General features: G+C 36.0%; 3 protein-coding genes across 7 annotated transcripts; 2 read left to right on the forward strand and 1 right to left on the reverse strand.

The window, feature by feature from the left end:
* Window positions 1-3127: 3127 nt before the first annotated feature.
* On the forward strand, window positions 3128-5662 carry LOC111790613 (S-adenosylmethionine decarboxylase proenzyme-like). 2 transcript variants are annotated; one of them, XM_023671589.1, is made up of 4 exons: window positions 3128-3282; window positions 3367-3447; window positions 4122-4273; window positions 4369-5662. In XM_023671589.1, exon 4 carries the CDS (start codon window positions 4532-4534, stop codon window positions 5627-5629), a length of 1098 nt encoding a protein of 365 aa, XP_023527357.1. In that variant the 5' UTR covers window positions 3128-3282; window positions 3367-3447; window positions 4122-4273; window positions 4369-4531; the 3' UTR covers window positions 5630-5662. The 2 variants fall into 2 exon arrangements, with proteins under 2 accessions (XP_023527357.1, XP_023527359.1); XM_023671591.1 differs by lacking the exon at window positions 3367-3447 and having other exon boundaries at window positions 3129-3282.
* A 1571-nt stretch (window positions 5663-7233) lies between these two features.
* On the reverse strand, window positions 7234-8895 carry LOC111790567. Its single transcript, XM_023671522.1, has 4 exons — window positions 8679-8895; window positions 8490-8593; window positions 8238-8409; window positions 7234-8163 (listed from the first exon to the last, which is right to left on the reverse strand). Exons 1-4 carry the CDS (start codon window positions 8868-8870, stop codon window positions 7423-7425), a joined length of 1209 nt encoding a protein of 402 aa, XP_023527290.1. The 5' UTR covers window positions 8871-8895; the 3' UTR covers window positions 7234-7422.
* On the forward strand, window positions 8844-14217 carry LOC111790566 (probable dolichyl pyrophosphate Man9GlcNAc2 alpha-1,3-glucosyltransferase). Of its 4 annotated transcripts, none has more exons than XM_023671518.1 (8): window positions 8844-9091; window positions 10321-10598; window positions 11115-11553; window positions 11660-11843; window positions 11943-12050; window positions 12406-12567; window positions 13208-13460; window positions 13561-14217. In XM_023671518.1, the coding sequence occupies exons 3-8, from the start codon at window positions 11147-11149 to the stop codon at window positions 13995-13997; spliced, it is 1551 nt and encodes a 516-aa protein (XP_023527286.1). In that variant the 5' UTR covers window positions 8844-9091; window positions 10321-10598; window positions 11115-11146; the 3' UTR covers window positions 13998-14217. The 4 variants fall into 4 exon arrangements, with proteins under 4 accessions (XP_023527286.1, XP_023527287.1, XP_023527288.1 ...); XM_023671519.1 differs by having other exon boundaries at window positions 10345-10598; XM_023671520.1 differs by lacking the exons at window positions 8844-9091; window positions 10321-10598 and having other exon boundaries at window positions 11205-11557.
* The last annotated feature ends 1424 nt before the right edge of the window (window positions 14218-15641 follow it).

The raw sequence follows: 15641 nt of genomic DNA on the forward strand, positions 1-15641 counted from the left end.
TTAGCTTGATAATGACTAATCCAATGAATCGATTATAACGTAAACCTAAATGAAGTTTGAAAGAAACATAACACGTTTCAAACATAAAGTTCTTATATTCCACCATGATTTTAACACATGAATACTACCGGTAGTCAAACTACAGACTACAAATAAAAGCTATTAAATAAAAATTGAAAAAAAAAAAAGAAAGACATGACTGGATAGTTCAACTACCAAAGACATGTCAAGTGAGATTTATTGTCACTCTATTATTTTTTTGATTTGATACTTAAATCTTTTTGTATTGCTTCTCGTAATTGCTCACTCAGTTACATGCAAATAATCAGTGGTTGGATTCATATTCAATGTTTGGATCGGAACCTTCTTGAACTGTTCTTTTTGCATGTGATTTAATTATTAATCTATTTAAAGAAAAAAACTTATGATATACATGAAATTATTGACATATGTTAAAAATAGAATTAAATTCGTGACAAATATTAAATATATAGTTTGGTAAATAATAATATACCGCCTATCAAATTTGACCACCAAACAAGCGGGTCCATTCGGTGCGGGCAGAGGTGCGACAGAGGTTTGACTCAAAAGAAGGGAGGTTGTGTTTGGATTCAGGGTTAGTGGGCTAGATTCATCACGCACCGTGGAAAATTGAAACCACGTACGTGGACATCATAGACCCGCAACCAATCACCCACTCACCCACTGATCTTCTTGGGAATTTCTCTTGTCGTTTTCGTCTTAATTTCTTCCACCTTACCGTATTAGTCAACACTTAACGCTGTCGTTTTGATTCTCTTTCACTTTTGCAAATGTTTCATTAGTTGAAAAAAAATTATTCCTTTGCCAAAAAAATAGCAATAATATTGATAATAAAATCCCCCTACGGTTAGAATTTAACCATGGTTAATATTATACGAGTTAAATATATGGTTTAGCGTCTAATATATCTATATATTTTATATTATTAAATTTGAATTCGTAAAAAGTATATAATTTACGAGTTAAATATATGGTTTAGGGTCTAATGTATCTATCATAGGGTTGGTTGTAAATTCTATTTTCGAGTTGGATAAGTTTTAATAGATTGTGAAATCTCATGTCATAGAGTAACGAAGCATACCATATAAGGGTGCGGAAATTTTTTCCTAGTAGACGTGTTTTAAGACCGTGAGGGTAACGATGATATCTAATGGGCCAAAGCGGACGATATCTGCTAGCGTTGGACCTTAAAGGAGTGGATTGTGAGATCTCACATGGATTGGAGAGAGAAACAAAGTATACCTTACGAGAGGGTGTGAAAATCTCTCTTTAGTAGACACGTTTTAAACTCGTAAAACTAATTTGATACGTAATAGACCAAAACTCCTATAGAATCGAAAGGATTCCTAAAGAATCGCATGGATTTGACAGATGTGGACTAGAGAGAAATAGATATATAATAAAGTACGGTTAACTCCCTACTCTTTTTCAAGAGATGGGAGAAAACATTAGGGTTAAATTGGGCACTGACGAAACAAAATTCACGGCTGAGAATTGCCGGTTTTGTCGTGTTTGCTAGCTTCTGATTGGTCAGTTATGGACAGGATGGCTAAAACAAAAGGAGGGCCCACCAGACGTGTTGCCTCGTCAGCGTGTCTGAAACTGATTCTGTACACGTGGCTTAATGTCCTTGATCCACTCCCATTAATTAATTTTTCAAATTTCCATAAATCAAATTATTTATTTAGTCACTATTATTTTGATTCTTTAATATATAATTTAGTGAGACAAAGATTCAAATATTGACTAATTCATACCAAATTACTAATTTGGTGTTCACTTTGTATATATTTTCCTTTTAAACTTTAAAAATATTTAATACATTTTTTTATATCTAATTATGAAATTGTTCGATAAATTGGTGGATTAAAGTTTTTTTAATAAAAAATTTAACTAACAAAAATATTTTTTAAAATCATTAATTAAAAAACATTAATAAAAGAAATTAAAAGTAAAACTCAATATAAAATAATAATAATAATAATAATGACGGAAGTAGTATATAATAAATTTAAAATTAAAAAATAAGATAATAATCAACCTCTTATTTGGTAACATTTTAATTTTAGTTTTTTTTTATTTATATTTATTTTTTTCTATAATTATTATTTTTTTAAATATTAAAAAAAATCAAATCATTATTAAATAAAGGTTTATTTTTTTACTTTCCAAAATCTGATATCGTTCTTAAAAATATTAGTAGAAATAATAAAACAAAATTTGATATGGTTCTTATTTTATTGTAATTTATTTATCATAATTTATTTAATTTTTAAATGCCAACTATTTAATTAATAATAACATTTTAAATAGTATTTTAGATTTGGAAGATAAGCATAAAATATAAAATAGCATATAAAAGGTTAACTAATTGTGCGTTATTTTAGAAAGTAATTTTAAAAATAGAAAAACGACAAAATAATTACCGTAGACTTTTACTGATATTCCTTCCCTATCTTAAAAGTTAAAGCAGTGAAAATTATTAATAAACCTTATTGGAAAATGTGCTTAGAAAGATGCCATTCATTTATATTTTTAATAAATAAAATTCAAAATTTCCACGTGTCAATAAAATTTTAAAATTAAACTTATTATTTGATTTATTTATTTATCAAATTTTAGGGATGCAATTAAACAATATATATTAAATAACTAAAATATGCTCTGAAATTAAAATTTAAAAAGTTTTAAAAATAAGTGGAAATATTCAATATATGATGAATAAATAAATAAATGTAGTTTTGAGTGTAATGTCGAAAATAGCCCTAATAGGATAACTCTTGTGATGTGGCCCATACGGTTGACTAATTATTAAAGTATTAAATTAAAATAAATAAAGGGAACGCGAGAGAGTTGGAATCACGAGATAAGAATTGCTTCTAAAGTGTTCGAATATATTTATAATTATTTAATTTAAAATAGTAAATAATTATTTAATTTGAAAGGCGAACAAGGGCGAATATGTCATTTCACATACCCTAGAATATGGCAGCGAGAAGAGGAGGGAGACGGTTGGGTATAACCGTAATTAAATCGAAATCGCGTGGCTTTTCCGCTAAGGTTTTGCTATATAAGTACCTCTTCGGTTTGTAGACCTTCACAAAATCGCAAACGATCTTCTGCCTCTTGAATTCTGATCAAGTTTTCTATCTAGCGAATTTTGTTGTCCTTGGCTTGCGGTTTCTTGCAAGGTCTAGGGATTTTTCTGGTTTCGTTCTTCTCCGCTGATTCATTTAATCGGTAAGGTTGTTCTTCTATTTTGTTTTTGATCTTTAGGGATGTTAACTTTTCTGTAATTCTGATATTTGGGGGTTTTTTTCTTAGAATTTCATCGGAGAAGGTACGAAGGAAAAGGATTTCTTGTTGTTAAACTGTTTCCCGATCTTTTACATTTCGTATTTATTGGTACGTTCTCTCTTTCTCTCTCGGGGTTGCGGGATGGGGTGTTTTAAAGTATTTTGTTTATGTTTATGAAGATTATTTGTTCTTGATTTCGTTTTGAATTTAGGTTTTCCTCTTTTTTTCCCCCCCTTTTCGTTTCCTTGGTGTCTGCATGTTGATGTTGATCCGAATGACCCATCGATTTCAGAAAATCTCAAAAGAAAACTGTATTCGTTTCTATTTGCATCAATTATTTGGCATCTAGGGCAAAATATTCTCTTTCTTCAACTTTTATTCGTCTGTGATGGTGATTGCATGGCGATGATAGCGAGGGGGGTCGCTAATAAATAAAGTTTTCCCTTTTCCAATACGGAAAGAAGGGGGGAAGTTTTACTTTTATATAATAGAGCAATAATGGCGAAGAGGAGCATCATTTGATTTTCCTTTTCACGGGTTTTGCTGCATATTTTGTTTGATCTGTTTGCTTTTTCATAAAGCTGTTTTTTGTGATTGCTTTTTGTATGTGGCTCATCTATTTTTGCCTTTTCTATTAAAATTATATGGCTCATCTATTTTATCTTTCGCTCGCTTTTGGAATGTTCATATTGTTCTTCAATTGGATTGAGTTGTTCTTTAATCAACGTATCTAGTTGTTCTTCTGTGATTTTAATCTGGGGTGTTTCGTTTCCTCTTTGCAGCGAATGATTTAATGGAGTCAAAAGGTGGGAAGAAGAAGTCTAGTAGTAGTAGTAGTAAATCCCTTTTCTACGAAGCTCCCCTCGGATACAGCATTGAAGACGTTCGACCACACGGTGGAATCAAGAAATTCAGATCTGCTGCTTACTCCAACGTATGTTACTGCTTCTTGCACTGTCGTGTTTGCTATCAGTTTATCATCAATGAGTTGTCTAATGGCTAATCTATTTGTTCTTTGTTCTTCTGCAGTGCGTTCGAAAGCCATCCTGAGTTTTGCTGATTTCTGTTAACCTGCGCCCCGAGATCATTACTTTCTTTATAAATTTTAGTTTGTCTTTTTTCTTCAGTACTCTCTGCTTCTCTCGTTCTCTCGTTCATTCTCCCAACACCATTAGCTTCCTTTTAAGTAAAGATGACGTTTCCAACCTCTGCCATTGGATTTGAAGGCTACGAAAAGCGGCTCGAAGTATCATTCTTTGAGCCCAGCATTTTTGCTGACCCTAGGGGTATGGGTCTTCGTGCACTTTCAAGGGCACAATTGGATGAAATCCTGACATTAGCCGAGTGCACCATTGTCGACTCGTTGTCGAATGACCATCTTGATTCGTATGTCCTTTCGGAGTCTAGCCTCTTTGTGTACCCATACAAGTTCATCATCAAAACTTGCGGCACTACTAAGCTGCTTCTCTCAATTCCAGCTCTGCTGAAGTTGGCTGATTCTCTGTCTCTTACTGTAAAATCTGTGAGGTACACTCGTGGCAGCTTTATCTTTCCTGGTGCCCAGTCTTTTCCCCATCGCAACTTCTCTGAGGAAGTTGCTGTCCTTGATGGGTATTTGGCTAAGCTTGGCCTGAACAGCTCTGCATATGTTATGGGATGTCCTGATGAAACTAAGAAATGGCACGTTTACTCTGCTTGTGCCACCAACATGGGGAGTCAAAGCAACAACCCTGTTTATACCCTTGAAATGTGCATGACTGGCTTAGACAAGGAGAAGGCGTCTGTCTTCTTCAAAACAGACGCGAGTTCTGCTGCTTTGATGACTGAAAACTCTGGTATCAGGAAAATTCTCCCAAAATCTGAAATATGCGACTTCGAGTTCGACCCATGTGGCTATTCTATGAATGCCATTGAAGGAGATGCAGAGTCCACCATCCATGTCACTCCGGAGGATGGGTTTAGCTATGCGAGCTTCGAAGCAGCTGGATACGACTTCGACGACATGTATCTGTCTAAACTGATTGTGAGGGTTCTGGAATGTTTCCAGCCATCTGATTTCTCTGTTGCCCTCCATTCGGATGTTGTCGATGAGGATCTCAGGGACTTGCTCTGCCTAGAATTGAAGGGATACGAAGGAGGAGAGAAGAGCTGTGAAATGCTCGGCGAAAATGGAAGCGTCATCTACCAAAGCTTTATGAAGACCGATGGGGATTATACGTCGTCTCCAAGGTCGATCCTGCTGAAAGGTTGGAGCAGCGAGGAGGACGAGGAAGAAGTTGGGGAGTATTAGAAGTTTCATCAACTTTTGCTGGCGTTTTTATATNAAAAAAAAAAAGAATATCTTGGGGGTCATGTTCTAAAAAAAAAAAAGTCCTGTTCTTTCTTTTCTGTTTTGTTTTGTTTCGAGTTGTTTTTCATTTTGCGAATAATTTCCCAGGTGGGGGAAGTCTGTTGTGTTCTGGAAGTCTGCCTTCTGTTGGGCGCTTTTGCATCAGATCATTATTATGTTATAATCAAACTTATCAATCGCATGTTCTTATATTTCTTGTATTGATTGATGATCACGATGGCACCGGGTTGCTGTTCTTTATGGAAGTACAGAGAATGTATATTAATTTTAAAATGGGGTCGTGAATGGAGATTATATTTATCAATCAACCCAGGACGTAATTTGTTAACCCATGATGGCATAATCCTGTGCATGTGGCTTTGTCGCTAGTCGCTTTTGAACAATCCTGTGCACGTCGAGAGAAAGGATTGTTTGTCAACTCATGACGTAATTTGTCAACCCATGATGGCATAATCGAGTTGGGTCATCTTATGTGCAAACCCTTTCTCTTAACGTGCACAGGATTGATGATGGCATAATCGAGTTGTCAACCCATGATGGCATAATCGAGTTGGGTCATCTTATGTGCAAACCCTTTCTCTTAACGTGCACAGGATTGATGATGGCATAATCGAGTTGTCAACCCATGATGGCATAATCGAGTTGGGTCATCTTATGTGCAAACCCTTTCTCTTAACGTGCACAGGATTGATGATGGCATAATCGAGTTGTCAACCCATGATGGCATAATCGAGTTGGGTCATCTTATGTGCAAACCCTTTCTCTTAACGTGCACAGGATTGATGATGGCATAATCGAGTTGGGTCATCTTATGTGCAAACCCTCTCTCTTAACGTGCACAGGATTGATCAAAAGCAACATATTTGTTTAATCCAGGACGTAATTTGTCAACCCATGATGGTGTAATCGAGTTAGGTCATCTTAATAATCTTAATTGAATTAACACATAATATTTTATATTAAAAAATAAAAAATCTGGATTTTATTTATTTTTATTTTTTATGTTTTTGGGTATGAATAATGAACTGAGAATCCCGGGTGGACAAGTGTACTTTTTCCAAAATCAAAATTTACGTGACCCATCTTATTTGCATCTTCTTCATCGTTCCTGAATTTCTGTTTCATCTATAAACACAGTCGCTGTGATGTTATCCATGGTGGTTCAGCTTCAGCCCAACGTTAATTTCTGTCTCAATACCTCCAATTTACCTGTGTCCTCATTCCGTTACTTCCAAATAGCTGCTTCCGCTGCTTCAGAATGTTTGTTGCTGATGATTCCGACTCCAATTCCTCTTCTGGTAAGGTCGTCTCTCCGTGTGATTCTTTCGTTTATCACGGTAAGGAATTAGTAAGTTGACATAAATGTTCGTTTTGTTTGCTTGATCGGGACTGTCTGAAATTTGGGGAAGAGAATCTATAATTTGGTTCACAACGATAAAAGTTCTGGTATACACGAATTACTTATTTTGTTTGAATAACCTAGAAGATATGTTCTAATGAGAATGTTGATGTTGATTTTCATGAATGCCTAAAAGATCAAGAAATTTGAAATGAACGATTTCTTCATTATTGTATTGTGCTCGAATAGAAATCTCGAAGAAAAAAACGTAATGTTTACATATCTGCTCTACCAAAATTGATTGAATAGAAATTAGAAGCTACTGATTGTATACTTCATGTCCGCTTCCAATCTAGGGATTTCAGCAAAATCAAGTTGCAGTCGGCCATGAAATTTACTTTGATTCCTCAACTCTGATATCCTCTTCTGAAATTTTGTTTTTACTTGCAACTTCATCTTCTTTACTGATTAACTTGTCACTTTCTGGCTCATTGATCGAATTTGGTTTAGATGATGATGATTGCTCCTTCAGATTGCTAATATCTGAATCCAAATTCGGATCAGACAACATAATTTCTTTGGCTGGTTCTTCTGGTAATTCTTCTTGATTGCTTTCTGCTGCGTCTTGATCTTCATATTCTGAACTGCAACTTTCAAGCTCATCAGGATTAATCTTGGGTTCATGAGAACTCTCCAAATCTGAGTTTTTTTCCTCTATATGAATATCCTGTGATTCATGAGAACTCTCCAAATCTGAGTTTTTTTCCTCTATATGAATATCCTGTGATTCAGATCTTGAAAGTTCGATCGCTGCTTTAGCTGCTAATGCTGCATAAGCTGCTGATTGAAAGGCTTCTTGAGCGGCACTAGCTGCATCTTTAAACTTCTTTGCTCTCACTGATTCTGATGCTGTCTCCTCACTCATAATAACTTCATGTGGATTATCTGTGGTGTTTATGACTTCTGGGTTATCTAATTCTGCTGATTTCTTGGTTTCCAACTTCTGGTTTACCTTGATGACTATTGCAGGTTCTTCCTCTAAATGCAGAGTTAGGCCATTCTCAGAAGCAATTTCCTTTAGCACTTTCAGTTTAGTTTCAGCGTTGGGCTGCTTTGTTGAAAACTTTTGGATCATCTGTAACATGGAAGCTGTGAGATACAAACATGTTGATATCAATCAAACATGCAGGCAACTAATATCAAACTCACCGTGTGACTAACTCCACAATTGTTGCGTAAATCAACGGCACTGCTAGTAAACTCTTTCCCGAATTTCAGCTCGAAAATCCGACGAATCTCCTGGAGTTCGGGAAACTCTCCAAACCTTGAAGACGCAAAGATCAGACTTGATATTGCCTCCTTAACTTCACCAGGGCATTCCCTGCATTTGAGCCAAAAGAGAATCAGGAAAGGTTTGGTTTGGTTTCTTTTAAAAGGGCTGCATTCAAAGAGATGGCCTACTTGTTCATTTGAAGCAGAGCCACTTTTTCTATGAGGAGGGAACAGTAATCCTCTATCATTCCAAGTGCATCCATCATGTTATTCTCCTTGATCACAATCTCAACCTGTTCATTCACAATTTCACATTCAGTATTCGAAAAAAGAGGAGAAGGGGCTGAACTATAGAGTTTAGAGGGAGAAGCAAATTACTCTAAGCTGAGCGCGGTGTTGGTAACTAAGGTTCAAGAGCTGAAGAACGTCGGCCCGGGCAAGGGAGCAGCGAGCACGGTGCTGGTTTTTGAGGATGGCAGTCCTGGAAATGGCCATGTTTACAAGGATTTTGATCTTGGAAGGCTTCAAATATCTGTTCCTTCCCAGTAGAGCATCCAGTTTCCTTCCCATGATTGAAAAACTTGAATCCTTTTTGCTGCTTGTTCGTCCGTGAGAAGCTCTTGAATGAGGTACTTTTATGTTCTTGCTGGCCTTACATATGTTATATATAGGGAATTGGATTGGTGGCTGCCTTTTTTGAACTTTCCAGGCTTTGAATGGGCCAAAGAGAATTGACCGTGGTTGAATGTATCAGCAGACGTCTTTGTTCGGGAAAATGGGAAGCTTCTGAGGTATTATGTTTATGTCCATTTCATGCCATTATCAATTGCTTCTTTCTTTAATCAACTCATTCAATTGGTTAAAGGTCCCTTTTAACATCAAGAAATTTCATATAACATTCTTAAGCGCGTTGAATGAGTTTCAAAAGAAGTGTCTAGTTAGTGTGTTCTTTTGGAGATGCTTTCGAAAAAAAACGCTTTACTTAGTTCTCGTTAAGAACCCGTTTAGTAATGTTCGTGTTTTCCGTTCTTCTTGTCTTGTTTCTTTTTATGATTTCGTTCATTAGCATGTAATGTTTTAGTTCTATAACTTCGAAAGTTTTAAGAACTTTTAAATTTTTTTAATAAGTAACAATTTAGTCCATATAATTTAACCCTTCAAACTTTTGTTGTAAGTTATAAGTAGCTCTAAACTTGCTTTAAGAATAAATTAGGCAACATTTCAAAGAAAAATACAATTTTATTTCAATTACAAAAAGTAGAAAAAAACTAATTAAAATACAATTTGAATGTTCACACCATTAAATAAAAATATTTAATTTATTAAACACGACTAATCTACTTAATATTCCTATTCCTATGTTAATTAAAATTTGAATTTAGAAGATGAGTCGATATTTATTTAGTTCCTAAATTTTAAAAAAATCATGTTTCTTAGTCTCTATAATTTAAAAAATGTTCGTAACAATTTGAGTTGACCGATGTCATATATTTTTTTTTAAGATGACATTCAAAACCGAAAAATGATTAAAAATATATTTTGTTTAAACAAATAAAGAAATAATAGAAAAGAAAAGTGTGGGCACAAACCCGGAAACAATTGTATTTGTTTTGACTAAATTGTCCAAAATTAAAAAAAAAAAAACTACATTGACTAAATTGTCAAAAATTTTGAATTTCTATTTTTTGAACTAAAAAAACACGTACCCAACTTTTGTAACAAAAATATGTTATTTTATTATTGCTCTTTAATAGTTTAATCTCCACAAAAATACATTTATATCTTTCTTAGGATATGCTATTATTTATTATCTCTGTTAGTATATAATATTCTTTTAATTCTATATCATTATTCATCGTGAAAAGTGAAAATAAAATAGAAGTTTCTAGTAGATCATCTATTTTTACAAGAGAAAATTCTAAGACTTTTATTGGTCATACTATTAATAATTTGTTTACTTTTATTATATTTATTATAATATAATTTGTGGATTGTAAAAGCAAGTTCCTCACCTTGCCAGCCCATTACACAACCCAATTGGCAGTTACACATGGCCCAGGCCCAGGCCCAGACCCGGGCCCATGAAAAGTAAAGAAGCCCTACAGGCTGCCTGCTAGCTCAACGAACGTCACCATTCGTGAACGCAAATAACCCAAATCAAAGCCCCGCCGGTTGACGACGACCACCCACAGCTCACGTTGGGTATTTTCCATTCCAGCCGATCGACGGCCCCGCCCACCGGATCGGCAAGGTTGGGTGTCAAATTTCTACTCGACTCTTTCTCCTCTCCACGAATTGGTAAGGTTGAACGGTTGAATGTTTATATGTTTACTCCCTTTTCATGTTCTTTGATTTCTGCTCACTGTACTTCTCCATTCTCTTTCGAGTTTTATCATTTATGTCGTCGCCCCCTTCACCTTCCTTGATTTCAGTGATTTGAGTCACGCTAGTTAAGTTTAATGGGGTAAATTTGGCTGTGGATAAATAATTGGTACTGGGGTTCTTCAAATCTATATAATGTAAATTTGGTTTTGAGGCAATTGTTTTCATTTGCTCCTTTCACAGATCTTCAAAAGAAAACAAAAATGGGAATTGATCTTTGATACTCTTAATCATCTGCTCACAAGAGAAGCCAACCAAATTGACATATAGGAATCCAAATAGCAATGTTCTGTTTATAGTTTTGAGAAAATAAATTCACTGATAGAGCTTTTCAGGGTTAAGTTGGAATCAACTATGCTTTCATTATAGTTTTGGAAATTTGGAAATATAGAATGGATTCGACCCAAAATTTGATATACTTCTTTTTTTAAGATTCTTAATGCAGTTTCTCTAACAAGTCAGCCATGGAGAAAGTAAAAGAAAGCAAAGCCACGAAGAACAAGGATGATTTGAACAATCATGATGATGCTTGTTGGTGGTCGATTCATAAAGGAGTGAAATCTATTTTTTTGTCCATATCATTGTTTGCTTTGCTGGTTCGAGTGGCAGTCTCCCTTCATCCTTACTCTGGTGCGGGAATCCCTCCGAAGTATGGCGACTATGAGGCACAGAGGCATTGGATGGAAATCACCATCAACCTTCCAGCTAAAGACTGGTATCAGAACAGCACCACCAATGACCTCAACTATTGGGGACTTGATTATCCACCCCTTACAGCCTATCAGAGTTACATTCATGGTCTATTCCTCAAGTTGTTTGATTCAGAGTCAGTTTCACTGTTTACTTCGCGAGGTTATGAGTCCTATTTTGGGTGGGTATGCTTCTATTTTGCATCTTTTGATAAATCAATTACTCTTTTTTATTTTTTTTCAAACTCTATGACATTTTGAGTTTCCTATCTTGTTGGTTTTTTGCAGAAAACTTCTTATGAGATGGACGGTTTTATCCTCTGATGTGCTGATTTTCTTTCCTGCAGTTTTATATTTTGTTCTTGCATATTCTAGCAACAACTCCAGCTTCCGTAAAAGTGATCTAGCATGGCAAATTGCAGTCCTTCTCATCAACCCGTGTCTCATCTTAATTGATCACGGCCATTTTCAGGTTTCTATTTATATCATAGCTGTGTTTTCCGCGGATTTTCTTATTTTTCGTTTAAATTTTGAAGCAGGCTGGTTCTTCACCTTTTCTCCTTTGTCACAGTATAACTGTATAAGCTTGGGCCTCACTGTGGGAGCTATTGCTGCCATATGTACGGATAAAGATCTTGTGGGTAGTTTCCTATTTACTCTTGCTCTGAATCATAAGCAGGTACGTTTCAACTTTCTCATCCCTAAGAATTACCACTTTATTTGTTGCTCTAAACTGCTTCTTGTTGTGCGATGAATAGTGAACACATATCATTTTTGTGTTAATAACATGTATGATTCAATTTATGATGGCTTGGTCAAGAGGTCTTATATGTTGATCTGGCATATTAATTCAGTAGAATAATACATAACATATGCATCTGGAACTATCTTACATTTTCTCATTAGGTATATCTAAATTTTGTTCAACTAATTTTTAGGTCATGAACGTGAGGACAGTATCAAATTCAATAGTTGAAATTTTTGTGTAGTCACCTTAACTAGAGCGAATGCTAAAGCTACTTGATGTCTTGCAGATGAGTGCATATTTTGCTCCAGCATTTTTTAGCCATCTCCTGGGGAAATGTATGAGGCGTAGAAACCCCATTGTGGAAGTGTTAAAATTGGGTTTGGTGGTCTTAGGAACGTTTGCAATTATTTGGCTGCCTTATCTTCATTCAGTTGATGCTGTTTTACAGGTACGAGGAAACGTCCAATAACATGATCATTATTAGTCGCTCTGTCAGTTTACCTTCAAGTGTCAATACAATGTTCTTCATCCAGATTAAAGGAAACTTCTGTTTAGTCTTTTTTTCATAAAAAAGTGGGCTGAAGAAGGGCTTCAACTGCTATCCATTTGTATCAAAAGAGAGATCATTACCCTTTCTTAGCATTCAGGAGTTCAGAGCTGAGAGTGTTAATTACATGCATAGTCATCCTATAGCATAATGAAACACACCGGTGTCCTATTCATCTCGTCAAATTAAAGTTGCAATATGTATTTGGTGGGTACTAAAATCAAATCATTGTTTCAACCACTGTGAGGATTTTGAAAACATTCTTGGACCAGCAAGGCAGGAATGACACACGGCTTAAGAATTGTAATGTAGTTGCTCTAACAATACAAAATCTTACATGTTGGTAATACAATATTCTTTGACCAGCTAGGCAGGAAGGAAACACAGGCTTCAGATTTGTAGTGTAGTTTCTCTAACAATACAGTCTTATACGTTGGTAGTACCATATCTTACATCCAGATTTTGCTATTATTTTTTGTGTGTGGTTTATGTTAGCATCCATTCTGTTTTTTGAAGTTTAATCCAAGTCTGGATGGCTTAGGTTCTATCACGTCTTGCTCCCTTTGAGAGAGGATTATACGAAGATTATGTGGCGAACTTTTGGTGTACCACATCTGTCCTTATTAAGTGGAAGAGGTTTTTCTCAGTAAAATTGCTGAAATTTCTCAGCTTCACTGCTACGCTGTCTACTTGTTTACCTTCCATGATTCAACAGATTCGTTTCCCAAGTAAACAGGGGTTTCTACATGGCCTTCTATGTAGTTCTTTCTCATTCTACCTGTTCTCATTTCAAGGTACTTAACCCTCGCTCCTCTTTTTCCTCTCTCCCCATGAGTTAGGATGATATTAGCATGAAGATAGTCTAATTTTTACTGCCTCTGAATAACATTGCAGTGCATGAGAAGTCTGTTCTTCTGCCTCTTCTTCCTGCAAGCATGTTGGCTCTGGATGAACCTTCATTATTTATACATTTTCTGCACTATGCATTGCTTTCAATGTTTCCTCTTATAGTTCGAGACAAACTGGTTCAAGCATATCTTGCCATTTATGCTCTTACCTTCCTTATTATCAATGCATCAAATAAAGGACAGCGAAAAGGGGGAGCATTTCATTCTGCGAGGGTTTTATTTGGATTCTTTCTGTTTTGTTCGCTTGTTCTCCACGTTGTTTACTTGGTGGTGCGCCCGCCTGAGAGGTACCCTTTTCTCTTTGAGGCAGTAATTATGCTTCTTTGCTTTTCTCAATTCACCTTCCTTGCGGTCTTCTCCAATATAAAGCAATGGACGCTGTCTAAAGATGTTCAACCGATGGACAAGCAGAAGCTTAATTAATCTGCTATGCTTCTAACTTAGTTACAACCTGTGACTTCACACTTTTGTTTTCTTAACCAAGAACAGATTATCTTCTTATTTAGAACCGAAGGAACTGGGCAGCGGCCCTACAGTAGTTCATTTTTATTTTATTTTTTTATAGTTGATGAAGGTACAGTTTCCAGGGAGCTATTTTTACCATTTTCATGTTTCTTTTTCATCTCTTTAAGTTCTTTCTTGACTATTTTTTGTGTGTTTCTTAATGAAGGCTGTTTCTCCATTAAAAAGAAAAAAAAAAAAGGTTATATGAAACTGTTATCTCCCTTGACTACCCGAGTTGAACTGTTGGTCATTATGGTTGTGTTTGATATGGAACTGTTATCTCCCTTCTAATTCCTAAAAAAGGAAGATAATGCATTGGGTTCAAAGCAAACAATTTGCTCGCATTATCTGTGACACAAAACTAGCAGCTAACTCGGGTCTCTCGGCAAAATGGCTTGGAGCAGTGGGTTCTGATTGGAAACCCCTAGTCCCCCACAAAGCTGTTGACACCGTTCACACAACTTGCAGCCTAAGGGCAACTCTTAAGGTGGTTCGTAACCCGTGGTGGTTTGTTAGGCTCCTAGGGACTTAGAGTCATTCCAAACATGCCCTTACAAATGGAGGAGGAGAAGTTCTCCATATTCTTTAAATTGCCAAGTTTTGGCTCATGGACCAGCTACAGATTGAAGTCAAGAGGTGTACGTTTTCTTTTTACTGGCCTTTGTTTCAGCTTTAGTAAGCTTCTTAGTTTGTTCTGTTGGTCTGTCATGCCGCTGAGTCATGTCAGCTTGTCCTGTCATGACACCATTAGTTAGATGTTAAAAAATGCAGAGCTTATTGCTGAGTATGTTGAAATTTCAGGTAGCTTAGAAGTTCAGAGAAAGCAGGAGGTGGTGAGGTTAGGGGGGAAATAGCTAGAAGCTCCTCCCCCATCTATACCGACTTCTATGTTAATTTTTCTCTAACACCAATTATTGTATGTATTGCTAGATTTGCTCCCTACCCTTCCTACTAAAGTGTTGGTGATGCTATATGTCGACCCAGACGATCGGGTTCGTTTCATTTGGTACTCTTTTTGGTAAGAAATCTATCTTTGGATTTGCTTTCGGATTCGCCTTTATTCATAGGACTCTTTAATGGTCTCTCTGTGTAGAGTTGATTCATAATATCAACCCCCACTCTGTTCTTGTTTGACCTATTTCTCATCTCTACTGATATCTGTCTTTGCTAGGTCGTAGTTTCAGAAGCTTGTTGTTATTTTCAATTGTCCTCAAAACTTCTAATATAATGTTCTTCATACAGCTCGAGGTAAGTAATTGCCATTAGGGGTAGTTTTATTGAATTAAAAAGTAACAAACCCACCACCAGTGGATACTGACTATCATTTTAGACATTTTAGACTTTTCCTATGATGTTCCCCTTAAGGTTTTTTAGACTTTTCCTTTCGTTCTCCTCTCCAATCAATGTGAGATCTCACAATTCACCCCTTCGAGGTCCAGCATCCTCGCTGACACTCATTCTGCTCTCCAATCGATGAGAGATCTCACAAGTTCACTCTCTTCGGAGGAGCCCAGCGTCTTTGTTGGTACATTACTCGGTGTCTGACTTTGATATTAGATCTCA

The sequence above is a fragment of the Cucurbita pepo genome, chromosome LG03 (genome assembly GCF_002806865.2).
Source record: "Cucurbita pepo subsp. pepo cultivar mu-cu-16 chromosome LG03, ASM280686v2, whole genome shotgun sequence".
Taxonomy (NCBI): domain Eukaryota; kingdom Viridiplantae; phylum Streptophyta; class Magnoliopsida; order Cucurbitales; family Cucurbitaceae; genus Cucurbita; species Cucurbita pepo.

Coding starts and splice junctions, on each gene's coding strand:
- LOC111790613 (XM_023671589.1), top strand. CDS start 4,532: ATGACGTTTCCAACCTCTGCCATTGGATTTGAAGGCTACGAAAAGCGG.
- LOC111790567 (XM_023671522.1), bottom strand. CDS start 8,870: ATGGGAAGGAAACTGGATGCTCTACTGGGAAGGAACAGATATTTGAAG. Junction 8,594..8,678: donor AACACCGCGCTCAGCTTAGA/GTAATTTGCTTC, acceptor GTGAATGAACAG/GTTGAGATTGTGATCAAGGA. Junction 8,410..8,489: donor GCTCTGCTTCAAATGAACAA/GTAGGCCATCTC, acceptor GCTCAAATGCAG/GGAATGCCCTGGTGAAGTTA.
- LOC111790566 (XM_023671518.1), top strand. CDS start 11,147: ATGGAGAAAGTAAAAGAAAGCAAAGCCACGAAGAACAAGGATGATTTG. Junction 11,844..11,942: donor TTGATCACGGCCATTTTCAG/GTTTCTATTTAT, acceptor CCTTTGTCACAG/TATAACTGTATAAGCTTGGG. Junction 12,568..13,207: donor CAGTTGATGCTGTTTTACAG/GTACGAGGAAAC, acceptor TGGATGGCTTAG/GTTCTATCACGTCTTGCTCC.